Source organism: Cuculus canorus, chromosome 15 (assembly GCF_017976375.1).
Source record: "Cuculus canorus isolate bCucCan1 chromosome 15, bCucCan1.pri, whole genome shotgun sequence".
In the NCBI taxonomy this organism is placed as follows: domain Eukaryota; kingdom Metazoa; phylum Chordata; class Aves; order Cuculiformes; family Cuculidae; genus Cuculus; species Cuculus canorus.
In genome coordinates this window covers 3,968,936-3,988,045 of record NC_071415.1, presented here as the reverse complement: position 1 = coordinate 3,988,045, position 19,110 = coordinate 3,968,936, and the positions used below count along the sequence as shown (strand labels likewise).

At 43.1% G+C, this 19,110-nt stretch overlaps 1 protein-coding gene across 20 annotated transcripts in view; it reads right to left on the bottom strand.

The window, feature by feature from the left end:
- Window positions 1-16,819, bottom strand: part of RBFOX1 (RNA binding fox-1 homolog 1) — a 1,213,941-nt gene extending 1,197,122 nt beyond the window's left edge. For all 20 annotated transcript variants that reach the window (XM_054080127.1, XM_054080124.1, XM_054080166.1 and 17 more), the window contains exon 1: window positions 16,490-16,819. In XM_054080127.1, the coding sequence (XP_053936102.1) occupies window positions 16,490-16,804 (315 nt within the window). In that variant the 5' untranslated portion in view covers window positions 16,805-16,819. The remainder of the gene's footprint in view (window positions 1-16,489) is intronic.
- Window positions 16,820-19,110: the final 2,291 nt, after the last annotated feature.

The following is a 19,110-nucleotide window of genomic DNA, read 5'->3' as shown; positions in this document are numbered from 1 at the left end:
TGAAAATTGCTCAAGGAAGGTTCAAAGCAGTGATGATATTTTAGCACTTATCTTCAATACCTTCTCAAAAAATGGAATTAAGTCAAATCCCTAGAAAGTGCTTTGATTCATCCTGCCTCAAAGTTTCCTCAAGTTCCTAAAATATTATGGAAGACTACTGAAAGAAACTAAATGACCCACGCTTCCAGCCAGCAGCTGAGGATCCTGCATTTTGCTGAAATAGGAGGTGACCTCAGAGCCATGAGCTCATCTGCCTGGCAAGCCAGAACTTCAAATGTTATTAATGAAAAGGATACACAAAGTCATCTCTCACAGTAAAGCTTAATCTGGCAGTCCATATAAAACTTCCATTAATTGAACGGAATTTTATTTTAAGCAAGTATCAATGCTTCTAAATTTCCAGTTTTTAAACCAAGACTCTCATAATATTTTGGATTATTCTTGAAATTCTGTACTGCTGAAGTGATGGAATTATTTCAGAAACGCAGCTTTACTAAAAATTCAGCTTTTAATTTACATTCTTGTGTAGCAGCTTACATTCCTGTTTGCGGTCTTCCAGATAAATCTGTCACTAAAATATCACCCAAACAGCTTAAAATGTTAAAAGCAAAACTGAATCCAAAATTACTGCTTTTAAAATATCATGATTGAAGGCAGATTCATGATTTGAGAAGAGAGCTTTACTTGCAATTTTTAATACCTCAAGTTGGTAATCCAAGAGTAGCATTATGATAAATCCTACTTATTTGTTAAAAGATTTAGGGAGTTTTCCACATATATATATGCATATATATTGCATATATATATTTCCACATATATACACATGCATACACGCACACATATCTATGCGCACACACACACACTTTTCTCTTACTAAATGTATCATTTCTTGCACTTTAACTTCATGTTAAGCTGTTAGCATTAAGGTGACATTTCAGTTCAGTCCCCACAGATACAATTGTCCTTATTCCTACAAAAAAAAAATTCTTCTTCTCCTTCCACAAAATGTGTGGTCAAAAGAACATGAGAAATTATAAAAATAACAGCTTTAGGATTATTTAATTTCTTTACTCTTCAAAGTACATAGTGCTGGATGCTTTCCTATTGCAGCTGTCGGCATTTACAAAGGAAATACTAGTTAGAATGGCTATCTAGTATTTATAAAAACTAAAGCAAAGTAGAATAAAGCAAACTGACACTAACAATATAATAAAAGCAAGCTTTAAATTCAGCCTCCTTAATCACTCAAGGAGATGAAAACATACACATCTTGCAGATGAATCGGCCATTGAGGTAAGCAAGTCAATTCTCTAATCTGAAGCTTTTTCTTCCAGCTACTGAAGTCACAGAGGTGAAAGCCAAGACCCTGGAGAACTGTGCCAGCTCCTGGAAGCCATGTACACCCTGCTGAAGAGGGAGACAGAAGGGCAGCGAGGATGCTGAAAAAAAGGCAAGCAGGAAATAAGACCCAGTCAGAGGGGATTCCTAAATACCAAGATTCTAAAAACAGCTTCCGAAAGGACAGCCAGGCTGAAGCATTGATTTGTCCCCTACTTGAAGGCAATGTGAGAATGGTCTCAGCACTTCGTTTGGGTTTCGATGTTCTTTATGTTATTTTGGGATGTGACCTGTCTATGCATATGCATAGCAAGCCATCTTTCCCCGGCTCTCACCGATCACTGCATGCTGCTGGCAACATCTCAGACCACGACTCCCCAACGGCATCCAGAATTTAATCTAAATAAAACGACAAGACTTTTCTGCAGTGCCTAAGCCTACAAACAGCAAACTACCAACCTATTATAACTATGTTATCTCATTATCTCATCCAGTAGCTATATGATATTGGGATGCAGGCTTCCTTCTCCTCCCAAGACAGTAAAGCTCATTTGCAACAAAAGCCTGCCACGTAAGTGGAGCTTACGTATATAGAGATGTATGAAAGCCACCAACAGCAATTCAGCCATCTCCAGCACTTCAAGTTATCATTACAACTAGATACATCGTCCAGGGAACAATTTGTTATTCCTACCTACCTTTTGCACTTGTTGGGGAATGTTTACTCAGAAAATTCTCATCGTATCCTGTTCCAGGTCACTTCTTATGCTGTATAGCTTCTGACCTCTGACCATGTTCTGCAAGGGACCTGACATTCTATGACAAGGAAAGGACGCGGCTTAGCTTTATGTTGGCTATTTTATCTACGTGAAAATCATGACAGAATCTCCCCAACCCCACTCCCAATCTATAAACTGAAGGGATTTACAGGAGAAACTAATTTTTTTCAAAACACTTTTATTCCTGTACCTGTGTTTGGCCCTAAATGTAACATTTAAGACCGCTTAGTGGTAATTTTCCCAAATAAATTCTTAGAACTTCTTTATAAGTCAAACGCATCTGATCTAACAGCTAGGACATATAAAAAGCAAGCATGTCAAGCAAACTAGTTATCATGAAGGAGAGACATCTTAGGAGCACTGCAGAAGCAGTTTAGCTCACTTGTCTCTGTCTCTGAAGAGGAATTCTAGTCCACGCTTTATCTGAACCATCTTTCCAGAAGGACCGAGCAAGAACCAAGGGGCAGTTGCCCTCCCTGGCACAGCTGCTTATATTACCAAACATTTGTTTCCCAGAAGATGCTGTTGCCTCAATTCAGATCTGTGTTGCTTTCTCTCTGAAATAATCCTAGGATTTTAAACAACATTAACGCAGCTCTGTGTTACTCCCTGCATGAGAGGTGAGCGTGGTGCCCAGTTCAAGCCACATTTCTATGATGGAACAAACTCCTGATTCACACCTCAAATGATTATTTCCTCCCTCTGATAAAAGAAATCCTGCTCCAGCCACAGGTCCCCCAATCCAATAAAGCCTGATAAAAGCTATTGACATCTCCCTATAGGTTCATTCAAACTTAGTTTCTGCCCCAGCACAACTGCATTTGCTTCCTAATTTTGCCACTGGCTTGACGAGAGACAGGTCATTTAAAAAGAGTGTTTTAAGGACCATTCCACAATCTGTGTGGCTTCTCAGTTTCATCTTTCCCCGGTGTGTGTAATTTTGCAAAGAACTTTGCAGAAAACTGAAATGGTTTTAAGTATTCATCAGCTCCTGCTGCTCCCTCTCCACCCAAAAGCATAGTACCAATGCTGACACTGCAAACATTTATGCAATCATTTACACAGTAACTAATTGCAAATCAGAGCAAAGATTGTGCCTCCAGGTGAGGAATGAGCAGCAGGAACAGATGAACTCTTCAAGATCCAATTTTCATGCAAATGCCCATAGAATAAAGAACATAAAAAATTAAACACAAGAAAACAAACATCACAATTTGTTTAATGAAATGTTTGTGTCTGTTCTGCAGGAGGTATCAAGGCTCTTCTAACACAAGTGCACTTTTACTCAAGCCTTAGAAGGCTTAAAAAGTTTAGGGCATACATAAAAAACATTGTGTCTCAGGTCTTGAGCGATTTAGAAGGATCCCAATGTCATCTATTGAGTTTTCACCACCTCCTTCAGTTTAAGTGAAATCAGAATATGTCTAGTAAGCATTATACAGAAAGCAACCATCTGCCTTAGGCCTAAGCTGAAGGAAATTAGTTATTGGGTTTGTAAATCAAAGTCTTCTGCAGTCATATTGAAAAATTAATTTTGAAGGTGGGGAAGTCTCCCTGGCCTTTGGAGGGCTTCCTGGCACGGAATACAGACAAAGATTATATTGGATATGACCTCGAGTCACCTTCAAGCTGTAGCTTAATGTATAAGACTTCCAGAAGAAATCAGGCTTTTATTATCAGCAATAATAAACACACTTACCAAATTTACATAAGGCCTTTTGTCAGAGAAACTCATGATGCTTTTCAAACTTTAATTAAGTTTTAGTTTAACCTAACAGAGGTGTGCATTAAAGTGTTATTGTTGCTGTTTATAAAATGGATAATCCTAGAGTATGAGAATTTTACTGCTTACTTTATGTGATACAACTAATTCTTGGTAAATTGCGCTAAGAAAGCCCCTTTGGGAGTCAGGGGACCCTTGACTGAACTAATAATTACAGCTAAAAGCAAGGCAATTGTAACGTCTTTCTAAGTCAAAGATGTAGGAGGAAAATTGCCATGCAAAAGGAGAAAACAAAACATTAGTCAGATACGCAGCTGCATTCTTTTTCTTGGGTTCCTACAGAAAAATGGATCTTGGGACACTAGACACTAAAACACTGGCTTCTGCCATCCATCTATGGAATAGCTTCCCACGCCGACAAGGAGAAATCATGAAGCTCCAGCCACAACAAAAGTCAAAGGTTAAACACTGTGATGAGTACCAAATAATTTGAACATTGTCAAAGTCAAATCAAAGCTGTTTAAACAGAACCTGACACCCAGCTCCAGGGAGACACGTTCTTAACAGGTCTCATCCTCTGTTGCTGTGACTTTAGTGACTGATTTCATTATCAGAGAAGGGAGCACAAACACTACCTTTAGATTTTGAGGAAGAAGAATCAAGATCAGTAAAGTGCCTCAGAAGCTTCACAATTCCTTGCATTAGTCCCCTCTTCTCGAGATCTTAGAGAAAGGCAGATTGTTTCCACTGGTTATTCCCTTAGGTTTTATCTGTATTCCCCCACCAACCAACCTGATCTCCAACTGAGAGGCTTTAGTTCACTAAAAGACAATTTATCTGCTAGGTGAAAGCAATGAAATTCCATTAACCTGTGCCCAAATCCCCTTTAAAGTCTCTATGAATAGTAAAACATCTTCATAAGGAAGACTCCTCAGATTTTATATAATTTATTGCAAATTAAATTTGAAGGTTTTGACACTTGAAGCTGTTGGACACTTTCCTGACACTTGAAGCACTTCACAACGGAAGCCTTAGAATTCCTTGGCTAAAAGGTACTATATAGGTACACGTTTGTGATGTTTTGATTGCTTGCTTTTGTGAGGAGAATGGTCTAGATACTCACTTCTGCCAATTTTTATGTCAGCTGAGACAACTACCAGACACCAAACTTCACTGACTTCATATTCACAGTAAGGGTTACTCAAACATCCATTTCTTTGACAGTTTTCTTGGTCCCGTTGCTAACAAAATGAACACCCTGCTAACAACGTATCCTGCAATGGACTTAAAATAAACGGTCTCTCTATCACCAGTCAGCAGAAACCACACTCAACATACCAAGAAGCATCCACTTTCCTGCTCCCAGTGGAAAGGCACATGGAATCCATTTCAAAAGTTCAAACTAAAGAGAAGCAGCAAGAAAAGATTAGTGTTTTTCAAAGTCCCGTAAACAATGTCCGCTTTCTTGAGATGACAGGAAACATCTCACACTTTGAAAGTCATCATTTTCTTCAGACAATTCCTTAGCCTAAGGAGTAGGGTCAGCAATTAAAAAAGCCGAAAGCTTTTATTTCTAGGCCAAACATGCAATTTCCAGGGTTTCTTGAGTCAGCATGCCAAAATTACACAGTAATGAAGTAGGGTATTTTGGACTTTGGACTCAGAAAAAAATTTATTCTAGCCATTTTGAAAACTGATGCAAGGCTAAAGTAGCAACAAGGATATACACGTGGTTGCACAATCACATAATACATATGCAAGTAATTCAATTCTGCAGCCTCTGTGAATTGGTAGTGTTCAAATCTCTATTTAGTAACGTTTAACAGCTGGTTCTTTAGAACCTCTAGCTGAAAGGCTGAGGACTCGCACACCAACAAGCCCTCTTGCTTCAGCACAAAGATTAACACGTTTAGCAGTTATGCAGCTGGTATTAAAAAAAAAATCTCATTTAACAATTTAAATAAATGCACATTTTATGAAAACAAGCTTTAAGAAAGTAAACAGGATACTATCATTTGCATAAGTAGAATTCCAATAAAAACTGGCATTACTGAGACACCAGAGCAACCGGTACAAAATACCGCTAATTGCTGTATATTTTTATTTTTTCTTTACTGAGTGGTTTAAGCAAAGATTTCCCTCATGAAAAGCAAATAATCAAAAGGGTGCATCTGCCCTCTCAGCATTACCAGGCATCCCAGTTCCCAAACCTTGTGCAATAGCTGTTCCACAAAATGAACTTCCCAGTGCATGTGAACCTTTAATGTTACGGTACGGCTCAATCCGTTTCAGCAGAGGCAATACCGTATGGTGCAAAAACATCACCAGGAGAACAGTATTACAGCACAGGAAAAAAAATGTAGGAGTTGCCAGGCCAAATTGCCACCAGTCTCTAACACCACTGTACTTCATACTGCTGAATGGTAACAGCAGTCAAAATTCCACACACATTCCCAGTCGGGCAAATCCCAGCTACAGGAAAGTACATATGTTTTTTACATTGAGAATAAATAGCTCTGGCAAGAAACTTACTTGGGGGTTTGATGAATTGTCCATTAGCTGAGCCCCTTAGTCATCAATGGTTGGGGTTTTTTTAAAAATGATGTATTCCAGCTCAAAGAGAAGAAACAGAGTTAGCGCTCACTTTTAACAGAAACCAGGGTCTAACAGTCAATTCTGGCCTTGAAATCTAAGAAGGGTCTAGATAGTAGTGGCTGGTAACATCATTTAGACTAGTCATAAGGAGGAATTTCGGCACAATGAGAGTGGTGAGACACCAGCCCAGGTTGCCCAGAGCAGCGGTGGCTGCCCCATCCCTGGAAGGGTTCAAGGCTGGATGGGGCTTTGAGCCCCTGATCCAGTGGGAGGTGTCCCTGCCCATGGCAGGGAGTGGACTGGATGGGATTTGAGGTCCCTTCCAGCCCAAACCATTCTATGATTCCATGATCATGCCTTTGTGTAACATGTATTTACATAGAGACATTAGAAGAAAATACAGTCACATAACTGAATAGTATTATGCCTGCAACATTTGGAAACCAACCTGTAGTGAGAGGAAGAAATATTGTTCTGCCACTTTTCCAGGAACCAGTGTTTTACTAAATTTCAGGCAACAGCTTTCCACAATATCATTATTTATTTGAAATTAAGAAAAAAGTGATTAAATACTCAAGCAGCATTCTTTCTATTTCATATAGACTCTTTTAATTCATAGACCTGTTTTTTAAACATAACAGTCAATGATTTTGCCCTCTGGAGACAGTGAAAAAATTAGGTTTTTTAGTTGAAATATATGTTTTAGTTGAAGCAAAAACCTCTCGGCATCTCAGAATAGAGGTTACTTCACCAATTATTATTGATCAGAATGCTTACTTTCTGTTTAGTTACAGCCCAAGTCAAGGAACTAACATTATCTTCCGTATTTTGAAAAAAAACATTCACTGGAAGTGTTATGTGTTGAATGCACAATACATCTCAACTAGTAAAACAAACGTTCTTACTAGGACAGGAACTTATATACATTATATCTATTCAATACCAAAAAAAATTATCTTTTTAAAGCACATGTAATTAAACAAAAAGGCTGCCAAAACCTGCATGGTGCAGCTGGAACTAGGATGGACACTTAAGTGAGACTTGCCAGATTTTAATGCTCGATCTGGCTCAGCAGCCTGTCTCACCGTTTCTTCCACACTTCTTCCAGTGCACCTCAGGTCCCAACCTAGTCCTCCCCACCATTCTAATTCCGTACTAGCAAAAAGCCTGCCTTCAGGTGCAGCTGTTCTTCCTCTAAAAATGTTCTTTACTCAGCTCCAGCCCAACTTTGTATCCTTACCAACTACAAAAATACAGTTATTGCACCTTACCAGAAACTGCTCAACGCCTCTTATTCTTGGTGGGATGCCGAACAGGACTGGCCCGTCACACCCAGGCAGAGCGGTGACTTTAGATATGAATCACGGGGACTGGCATAATGAACACAAAATAATTTTTTTGACTCCTACAAAGCCTGTAATTAGTGCTCATGAAACAGGATGGCAGAAGAACCAGGGGCAATGGTGCAAACTGGAGAGGGGCAGATTTAGGCTGGACATAAGGAAGAATTCCTTCACCATGAGAGTGGTGAGGGACAGGAACAGGTTGCCAGGGAAGTTGTGGCTCCCCCATCCCTGGAGGGGTTCAAGGCCAGGTTGGATGGGGCTTTGACCCCCTAATCCAGTGGGAGGTGTCCCTGTCCATGACAGGGGGTGGAACTGGATGATCTTTAAGGTCCTTTGCAACCCAAACTATTCTATGATTCTAAGAAAGCAAATCTGATCCACCATACTACACCACACAAATTTAGTGATCTAAATTCTGTCCTCACAGTTTGTACAAGTTTGACTCGGCCACCGGTATGCCACTTAAGGCCATGCATATTTATCTGCCATTTACACCAGTAAGGCTAAGCCCAGTTAAAAGAAACAAATATTCAACAGAAAGCACTCCATCAGATTCAGGTATCAACAAGAAAATCAATAAGAAAGATGTAACCAGCATTTAAAAAAACCCAATCATTACCAGGGTATAATTTGACAATACCTCAGATTTTTGACCTTCAGATCTTTCATAAACAGTTTATGCCACGCAGCCTTACAACACCTCCAGCCACTGTGACTTACAGCAAACACAGAAAAGAATTTTAAATGGCTATGAGCTTACATGTTATTTGAAATTCTCATATTAAAGAAATCTTGCAAATACCATCTTACTAAACCCCCTAATCATGAAGTTCAGAAAAAGAAGATTGAATAGATATCACTGCTCCTCCAAAAAAGGGGTGTACCACACTAGTCATGGACACAAACTCTGTGAACTTTAAAACTTTTCATCATCTCTGTACTATCAAAGGTAACCAATGCTACCAAAATAATTACAGTAGCTGGGGAGATTACAGAATCGCTTAGGTTGGAAAAGACCTCTAAGATCATCAAGTTCAACTGTAAACCTAACACTGCCACATCCACCACTAAACCATGCCCCTAAGTGCCACATCTACAGGCCTTTCAGATCCCTCCAGGGTTGGTGACTCCACCACCACGCTGGGCAGCCTCTGACAATGCTTGACAACTTTTCCACGAAGAAGTATTTCCTAATACCCAGTTTAAACCTCCCCTAGTGCAGCCTGAGGTCATTTCCTATCAGCCTATCATTTTGTTACTTGGGAGAAGAGACCAACACTTGCCTTGCTCCAGTCTCCTTTAGGGAGTTGTAGGTCAGCTATAGAGCCTATGAAGCGTACACCATTAATGGCTGTTCTTTGCTTAAGTAGTCAAGGTCATAATGACCTTGGAAAACACAGAACTCTTTATGTTTATGCCAATGATGGCTGATTCCATGGTGTCCCTGCTCAATTATTAAAGGCCATTACAACCCCGTACAATTCTTACTAGCCTTCAGGCAACAACACTGAGCAAGCAATACACCACAGATACCCAATTTTGTTCTCCTTTAGCAGCCTTCACTTTCTTACAGCAATGAAGAATAACTAACGGTTTCAGACGTTATCTCCGAGTCATAGGTTGGGGATCACTGGTCTTAACAGCCGAGGCCTGGAACCCAAGCAGCTACAGCATTTTAGATAATGTGCTCTACAGCCTTGGACAAGCACATCTGTTTCTCTTTTTCTTCACCTTTTGACTTGTCTGTCTAGTTACCAACTAGTTAAAGAAGAAATTATTTTTTATAAAGTGAAAGACCAGAGTTGTGTTATTTCCCATGGACCCTAAACTATATCTAATACAGAGTAACGACCCACAATGCAATACACACCTCCTCGTGCAAGCTCCTGAGACAGCAGAACAGAAACATCCGCATTCTACAGCACTGTCATCGGACACAACTCTGTGCAACGGCTACTGCAATACGGCTGAAATACACTACATTGTAAGTATGCAGAAAGAAAACAGCAGGTAAAAGGAAGATGGATTTAGGAATTGTTGCGCCTAGGAATTCTTTTTCACTTTAATGAAATTTTGCTTTTACGACAAAGTATCCTTTCCAAGACCACAGCTACCAACGTGTACTCTCCTGCCACTTGTTATTCATCTGGACCTTTATTAATTAAATCTCAGTGCAACTAATTGAGAATTATGTCATTATCCAGCACTTAACAGTCAATGACACTGGGTTAAGTTACTGAACTGTTGTATTGTTGGGACCTACAAGAAAGCTGGAGAGGGACTATTCATAAAGGCTTGTGGTGATGGGATGAGGGGGAATGGGTACTAACTGGAGAGGGGCAGATTTAGTCTAGACACAAGGAGGAATTTCTTCACCATGCGTGTAGGGAGGCACTAGAACAGATTGCCCAGGGAAGTTGTGGCTGCCCCATTTCTGGAGGTGTTCAAGACCAGGTTGGATGGGCCTTGCGCAGCCTGATCCAGTGGCATGCCCCTGCTCATGGCAGGGGGTTGGAACCAGATGATCTTTAAGGTCTCTTCCAACCCAAACTCTTCTATGATTCTATGATTTTCCTATACTAAGCTTTTAGAAGATTCCTGTTAGTAATCAGCTTGCTTCACAACTGTTGATTAAGTGAGGTCCATTTTAATCATGTCTTAGGATGCCAGAAGGAAAGAGTTCAAGACACCAGACAACTATCAAACATTCTGTATTCCAAATTAGAAGGATAAGCTCCTTTCTAGTGTAGACAAGATTATGTATAACTCCTTGGGTTTAAGAACTGCACAGTGGGCAAAGCATTAAAACACATTAAGTGCATTCTCTGGGGAGAAATTACATGGGTGGTCGTGCATCGGATACTACGGTGTAATTTAATGGAAGAAAATAAGCAACTCTTTAGTAATAATGCACTCACAAATGAGCCTGAACATTGACTACTCCAGAGGAAAGGGAAAACTGATGAAGCACCAGCCTGCTTCCATTTTCAATCTTTGCTTAACTTCTATGGTATAGTCCCCATTGTTTCTATCCAGGCTAATGACTAAGACTGCAAATATTCAAAAACACTAAGAAAATAAATTATTTTATTAATTCATAAAGTCTTGAAATAAAAATATTTTTCATAATGACTGAGGGATCATTCAATGCATACTAACTCTATTGGGTTACAGAAGCAAAAAGACAGTAGCCAATAACAGCAATACATAAATATCTTAATGTCATATAATGTCATCTACACAATGTCAGATAATGTCGTATCTCCACTAATTCAGCTCTGTAGACCAGAAATGTCTTCTTTTGCATGTTAGAAGACTTTTAATGCATTTTAGTTATAATTTCAACCAAAGCAATATTCTAGTTACTCTACAAAAAATTATAGTATTACTTAACTGATCATTCAAATTGAGACAGAAATGCTTCACATCAATGGATCCTTATTAATTAAATTAAATTTCCAGTGGGTAAGTACAAAAGGCTTACACTACTCTGTTGCAACTGTGTGTTAAAAACAGGCAGTCGTTCACCGAATAAAACAAAACAGTCCCCATGTCAAAACAATCCCATAGTCCACATGAGGTCTTTACTTTTGTACACTTACCCCCTGCCATCTAGTGATCTGTCCTAATAACTACAGTAAAAATGTTAAAATGAAGTCATCCATAAGGGTCTATTTCTCCTGCCTTTAGTTGTCTTGGCCAATTCCTTACTGCAATTATTCCTGCTCCAGTCGCAGGGACATTGTTTACCAACACAGGCTTCAACCAGCAAAAGGTTACCAGGAAGATGAAGCAGTTTCAGGGAAAACGTTTTCCATCGACTTGTTCTTGGACTTAGAATCAGATCCTAACCAATTTTTGAAGATCATCTATCCACACCTCTCTACAAACAGCTCTCAATTTTAGCAAACAGTCTTGTGGAAGTAACTCCAGCAGCTTATATCGACACCAGTCGCTTGCTTTTTCTGAAGAATGACTGTGTCCTTTCTTCCCATTTCTAAAGACAAATAATTATGCCTCTGTCCTGGAACACACAATTTGATTATGCTCCAAATCAAAACAGCAAACACGTTAATTCCACCATATATCACAGTGTGCCTAGCAAGTCAAAAGATTAAATCCTTAAATTATTCTCTAAATTAGGTAACTGGACCCAAAAACAGGCAACAGAGGAATAGCAGACGTAAACTGCTTTACACAACATACTCCAAATGTCATGCTATTCAAACTGTTTCAAATGCACAGTGCCCTCCTAGAGGCCTGAGAAAGGCCACAGGAACTGGAATGCACCTTCATTCCAAATGCCTCTCGCAGGCAGGGAGGAGACTGGAAAAAGCATGCTTAAAACAATCTGATGCGAAAGGTGGCTCCCCCTTATTTACACTGACCCAAAATTTCCAACAAATTACTATCTGCCTTTAAAGATTATTTTTAAGGAGTGGATCTCCTAGCACCTTTCAAAGAAGTAATGATAAGGTTCCGTTTGTTCCATATGCAAAGATGGACACCACGCCACATCTTCCCATGCAAACTCTTATTTACCATCTATGTTAACACCTAAGATCTAGAAGGCTGAACTTGTCACATGCTACAAGTTCAGCATGGTCAATTCTTCAGAGTTCATCAGCAAAAGCAGTTTTGTCCTCCTGCAAAAGCATTAAAGAACAAGTTTTCATATACTTTCCTCAGATTTCCTTTTACCACATAACAGTCCCAATATTACCTTTGATGTCAACAATGGAAAGTTGCACTCTACTTCTATACTTTCCTCTCTTTCAAGGCTTCACAAAGGCAAAGGCAATGGCAATTTTTGTAAAAACAGCGCTTTTATCCTCAAATGCATTAAGTCTTTTTGAAAGTTGTTTAAAGAGATAAAAGTTCAAGCTCTCTCCTACACATTTCTGCACAGGTGACATTACAGATGAAAACACAGTTAAGACTACCGGATGCTACAGGAACACTAGAGAAGCCAAAACAACACCAGGAATTTGGTCGTCTTCTACAACTTTCGCACAAATGTTTAAAGGGGGAAAAAAAAGCTTGGTTTGTAACAAAGCCAGCGTTATGAACACAGAAATATCTCCGAACTAAAACCCAACCAACCTTCACCAGACCACAAGGATTAACAGGTGGTTGGTTAGAGAGGGACCAAACAAGACTGTATCCTTTAAGTGCAAGGATATATGGATTACAAGGACGCAACCTCTTAATGAGCGTAACTCATGGATAACTCGTAATCCCTACAAGCTCATCAGGGAAAGAACATCAAGAGAATCATCAAGAACATCAAGAAAGAGAATCAACCCAGAAAACATCATTACTTGCATGCTTACTTTTTCACATGCCTTCTACTTCAGAAAAATGCTATTTTACACTAAATTAATAATTTGCAGTCAGTGCTGCAGCATAGGTCAGGTGACGATCAACCACAGGACATCAGGAAGCTGACAGTTATGGTCATCCTCCAAGCACACAAGAGGTGGATTTGGATTCTAGAGAGACCCTGATTAAATACTTTTATCAAGACTTTTGATGGAGAGGTGATTCAGCAACATTTCCAAATGCTAATTCCTCACCATCTGTACCAGATGAGAACTTTTTAGGCTGAACCTTACTACAAAGATTCTATTCAATTCGGTTTGAACCAAATACTGCATTCTGATGCTGTGCCAAAAAGAAACATTACAGAGAAAAGAATAACATGCCTTAGACTACATGACTCACACCTGCTATAGGCAGTTTCCTCCTATAAATGAAAGTAATGGAAAGGGAAAGCAAGAAGCACATTATTTTCAGATGTCTAAATTAATAATTACACTTTTACCCCAGGTTACTACATTAACTAGCTACTAGTAGTACTAAGTGAAGGAATCATTCCCGATACCACTACAAACTAGCTGTCGGCAAAGGCAGCCCTTCAGTTCCCATAGCAAACAAATCAGCTCCGTCCAGAGAAGCTCGGGGCAGAAACATCCTTCTGCAACCAACTTCTGCACAGCAGCATCTACTGTTATAAATACATAATGCCAAGTAAATGCCCAGAAGTATTATGCATCATTTCACAAGCATAAAATATAGATGGTGTTTGCATTCTCTCGTAATACAAGATTATATAATAAGTGGACTAATAAGTTAGAGTAGATGTTCTAGGCAGGTTTCTTCTAAAACGAAGAATTATGTTAAATCAGGCAAATAGCAGTGGGATAAATAGAGAAATAGCACAGTTACTGTGCTGACTTTTTATTACCAGTCCAAAATTGAGTCAAAGCCTGTAATTTTTTTCTAATGACCTTCTTTAAAATAGAAGACATAATGGACTGTTAGGAAATGTTCTTCCAATGCATGCATTGATTATCCATACCACTATGCCTATTAAAATAAAGATTCTTCTAGGCACAGAAATGAAGTCATTCCAGTGTTTCCTAAGGGCACACAATCCATCTTTTCCAGCAGCTTGCTCTCTGCAAGGTAACAGACACTTACAATGATTGTTGGACAAGTTTTTATTGTTTTAAGAAAGAGTTTTATGTTAACAGAATTTCAGTGTTTATTTCTAATAATATCTCCAGCTCAAAAACTCTGCTTTAGATGGGAAAGGGGGGGAAAAATACTGGAACTTGATATCAAGTAATGCAGCATCCCAAGCAAGAGTCCACTGAGCCGAGTTGGAAAGGAAAGCTTCAGTGAACTCTGATGAATTTATAGTTAAACCGAGTTTAATTTAAGAATTATTATAATAACTACTGAAGAATAGATTTAGGGAAGAAGAAAATGGTAAAATAATTGCTTATTATTATATTTGTTTTGTTAATATTTTTAGCAATCCCTTGACAAAAAAAAAATCATACTATTGGAGCAGATATAGACAGGTACTTCAAAGGACAAAAAAGGACAGGTATCCACTACCACCTAAGTTTCCTGTGGTGGCAGAACATAAGAGAGTAAACCAAGCCTCACACATGCGGGAAGAGTGCAACAATATAGGTAGGTGGCATTCTAGAACATTCCAAAACTGATCCTTCAAAAGATGAAGTAAACTTAATGAATTAAGTCCGATTCACCAGGAGGGAGGGGAGGCCCTGGAACAGGTTGCTCAGGGAGGTTGTGGCTGCCCCATCCCTGGAGGTGTTCAAGGCCAGGTTGGATGGGGCTTGGAGCCCCTGATCCAGTGGGAGGTGTCCCTGCCCATGGCAGGGGGTGGAAATGGGTGGACTTTGAGGTCCTTCCAACTCAAACCATTCTGTGATGTTTCAATAACATCTTAATTAAATATCATAGTACCATATACTACCAAAATGACTTTTACCCCAACCCATGGTGGTAGTCAGCGGTGGATACTGATCATGAAGTGGAATGGATTTAAGGCCTTTACAGTGAGGGGGAAAAAAAAAAGTTAAAAACAAGGCTTATGATTTGTCCAATTAACTTGCCCGTATATTGTATATCTTTAGGGAGGAAAAAAAAACCTCTACCCAAACTGGTATCAGAACAACAGTGCTACAGTGCTATCCCAAAGATAACAGGAGCTTCCTAAGCATTGGAAACCCAAATGGTAGACTTAACATCTACCAAAGTGCAACTATATGCAACCACATGGACTGATAAAAGATAATTTTCCTTGTATAAACTGACACTCTGGTGACATTTTAAATACCTCTGTGAGTCAGGAACACTGTTGCATTTAGAGATGACACTCCACCAGGATGAGCTGAGTAAAATACCTTTTAAATTCTTTACAAAGGTAAATCATACCGAGACACAGAGCATCTACATGACTCCTCATTTGAAGAGGAATGTCTTAATTCAGGAAATCAATCCCAGAAGAGAAAAGAATATACATTTCAGAGAACTCCTACATAAAACCTGTACAGCACAATTTCTAGCAGCTGTTATGTGAATTCTAGAAGCTGTAAGTGTCTGAAGGACTCCAAGTGGAAACATCTACCCCAAGATATTGTTCCCACTCCCCCTTCAGACTGAAGGAAGCAGCTACTTGAGTCCAGGAAGAAAAGTACCTGGCCAAATTGCACTAGGAGAAGAAAAGCTTCAGCTGGCTCAGAATCCATATGTTCATCCCTTCTCTCCCCCCCAGTTTTCTCCTACACCTCAGGAACCTGCGGACAGGCACAGAAGCTCAGCTAAGTAACCGGTCAGAAAACAAAGTTAACCTCCTCTGGAGACCTGATAATGAGAATATTCACCTAGATAAGGGTTCGGCAGCTCTTTATCGCAGACTGTCCGCAGCCAACACCCGCCCCTGCCCCGACGAACCCCCCGAGCACCCCCTCTGCCCCGGGGGAGGCCCCACCGCCAAGGGAGCCCCAAGGCCGCACGGAGAGGCTGAGCAACAACCCGAAATGTCCACTTCAACCTACCAGCCGCTACCTAATTCCCAAATAGACACAGGCAGCTGAGAAACAAGCTTTAGCGGGGAATATTCCTCCACACACACACACACACACACACACACACACACACACACCCCCCAAATCAGTCCCGGCAGGGGTTTGCAGGCAGCTGCCGGCGGGTCAGAGCACAGTCCTGCACCAAAACCCACGATAAGAAACTGAAGAGTAACGCTCTTCTCACGTCAGCGGGACGGGACACCCGATGGCATTCGTCCTGCACTACTTGATGCTCAATTACCAACTTCAGGACGACAAATAATTTCACAGGTAACGTCGCAGCCACTACACCCCCTCACTTACACTTTCGCCCTCACCGCCTCCGCCGGGGACGGGCTCTCCTCTGCCCAAACGAGGCATTATTTCTTCCTCTGCCGCCGCTCCTCTGTCCTTCCCAACGTTTTCGCCTTCATTCCCCAGCTTCAACCTCTTCCCCTCAGGCTGAGACTCATCCACCTCCTCCCTTCTCATCTTCCCGTCTTTCCCTCGCTGCTTCGCCGCCTCTCCCGGGCTGCCACAGCCGTTGGACATGTTTAAAGCGCTGTGGACTTCACTTAAAGACCGATGGAGCTGCGGAGGGGATTGGGCTCCCGCGGGCTCGCCTGCGCCCTCGGACATCGCCGCGCCGAGCGGGCTGCGCGCAGCCAACGGCTGCTGCCCGGGCGCCCCCTGCCGGTAACGGGCCGCACTGCAGGGGAGGGACGGGGGCAGACCCGGCACGGGCAGCCCAGCTCCAACCGCCAGATCAGCTCCAACGGGCGCCCCAGCTCACACCTGCACCTGCAGCCCAGCTCCCCCCACACCCCCCCCCCACCCCGCAGCCCAGCTTCCCCCCCACACACACACACCCCGCACCCCAGCTCCACACATACACACCCCCCCCTGCAGCCCAGCTCCCCCCACACACCCCCCCCCCCCCGCAGCCCAGCTCCCCCACACACACACCCCCGCGGCCCAGCTCCCCCCACACACACACACCCCTGCGGCCCAGCTCCCCCCCCCACACACACACCCCTGCGGCCCAGCTCCCCCCCCACACACACCCCCCCTGCAGCCCAGCTCCCCCCACACACACACCCCCCTGCAGCCCAGCTCCCCCCCCCACACACCCCCCCCCTGCAGCCCAGCTCCCCCCCCACACACACACCCTGCACCCCAGCTCCCCCTCACACACACACCCCCCATGCAGCCCAGCTCCCCCTCACACACACCCCCCCTGCAGCCCAGCTCCCCCCCCCACACACCCTGCAGCCCAGCTCCCCCTCACACACACACCCCCCATGCAGCCCAGCTCCCCCCCACACACACCCCCCTGCACCCCAGCTCCCCCTCACACACACACACCCCTGCAGCCCAGCTTCCCCCCACACACACACACCCTGCAGCCCAGCTCCCCCCCCACACACACACCCCCTGCAGCCCAGCTCCCCCCCACACACACACACCCCTGCACCCCAGCTCCCCCTCACACACACACACCCCTGCAGCCCAGCTCCCCCCACACACACACACACCCTGCAGCCCAGCTCCCCCCCCCCACACACACACCCTGCACCCCAGCTCCCCCTCACACACACTCCCCCCTGCAGCCCAGCTCCCCCTCACACACACACCCCCCTGCAGCCCAGCTCCCCCCCACACACACACCCCCCTGCAGCCCAGCTCCCCCCCCACACACACACCCCCTGCAGCCCAGCTCCCCCCCACACCCACACCCCCTGCAGCCCAGCTCCCCCCCACACACACACCCCCTGCACCCCAGCTCCCCCTCACACACACACCCCCCTGCAGCCCAGCTCCCCCCCCCACACACACACCCTGCACCCCAGCTCCCCCTCACACACACACCCCCCTGCAGCCCAGCTCCCCCCCACACACACCCCCCTGCAGCCCAGCTCCCCATACACACACCCTGCAGACCAGCTCCCCCCACACCCCCCCTGCAGCCCAGCTCCACACACACACCCTGCAGCCCAGCTGCCCCCCACACCCCCCCTGCACCCCAGCTCCACACACACACCCCTGCAGCCCAGCTCCCCCCACACCCCCCCCTGCACCCCAGCTCCCCCCACACCCCCCCTGCAGCCCAGCTCCACACACACACCCTGCAGCCCAGCTGCCCCCCACACCCCCCCTGCACCCCAGCTCCACACACACACCCCTGCAGCCCAGCTGCCCCCCACACCCCCCCAGCAGCCCAGCCCTTCCCCAACAGCAGCCCAGATCCCCACTCTCCTTATTGAGTGCAATAACCTTCCCGGTATTGATTGGCACAACCCTGCTGCTGAGTTTTCCAAAACTCTTGTACTTCTGTTCTACCTGATCCGGAGTAATTGCCTTTCCTTAAAGTACAAAATATTTCCTGCACCTTCCCACCCCCCGTGGTAGGGGGGGGTTCAAACTGGATGATCTTTAAGGTTCCTTCCAATCCAAACCATTCTATGATTCTTTAAATCCAAATTTACCTCTGTCCCCAAAGGACATAGCGGTTTTGGTTATATACTGTTATTGCTGCCAAGAATTATTACCCATTAAAAGATAAAAATTGCTTTAATTCCAAACAGCTTCTTTCAAAATTATTTCATTATAGGTTTGTTGGTGGTTTTAGTTTTTTTTAAAGGGTGCCCTTAGTTTTAATGCTACCTCTGTATCTTCTAAATCCATGGTACACATTGTCACATCAGTTTCACACAATGTGTTGTGGTGCTACAGCTGTAGAAATGAGATTAAAATGAGATTGGGATAACCCAACATGATAGTTTGGAGATCCTTTTTGGTCTCTCAGGCAATTTATGAAAAATACCAACACATAATCGAAGGACTGGTGTAATATCTGGACTTAAAACCCTAACAGTAATCTACTGGTTTTATATGTCGGTTACAATGTGCTGCTTCACCTCATTTTTTCCAGTACGGGGGGCAAC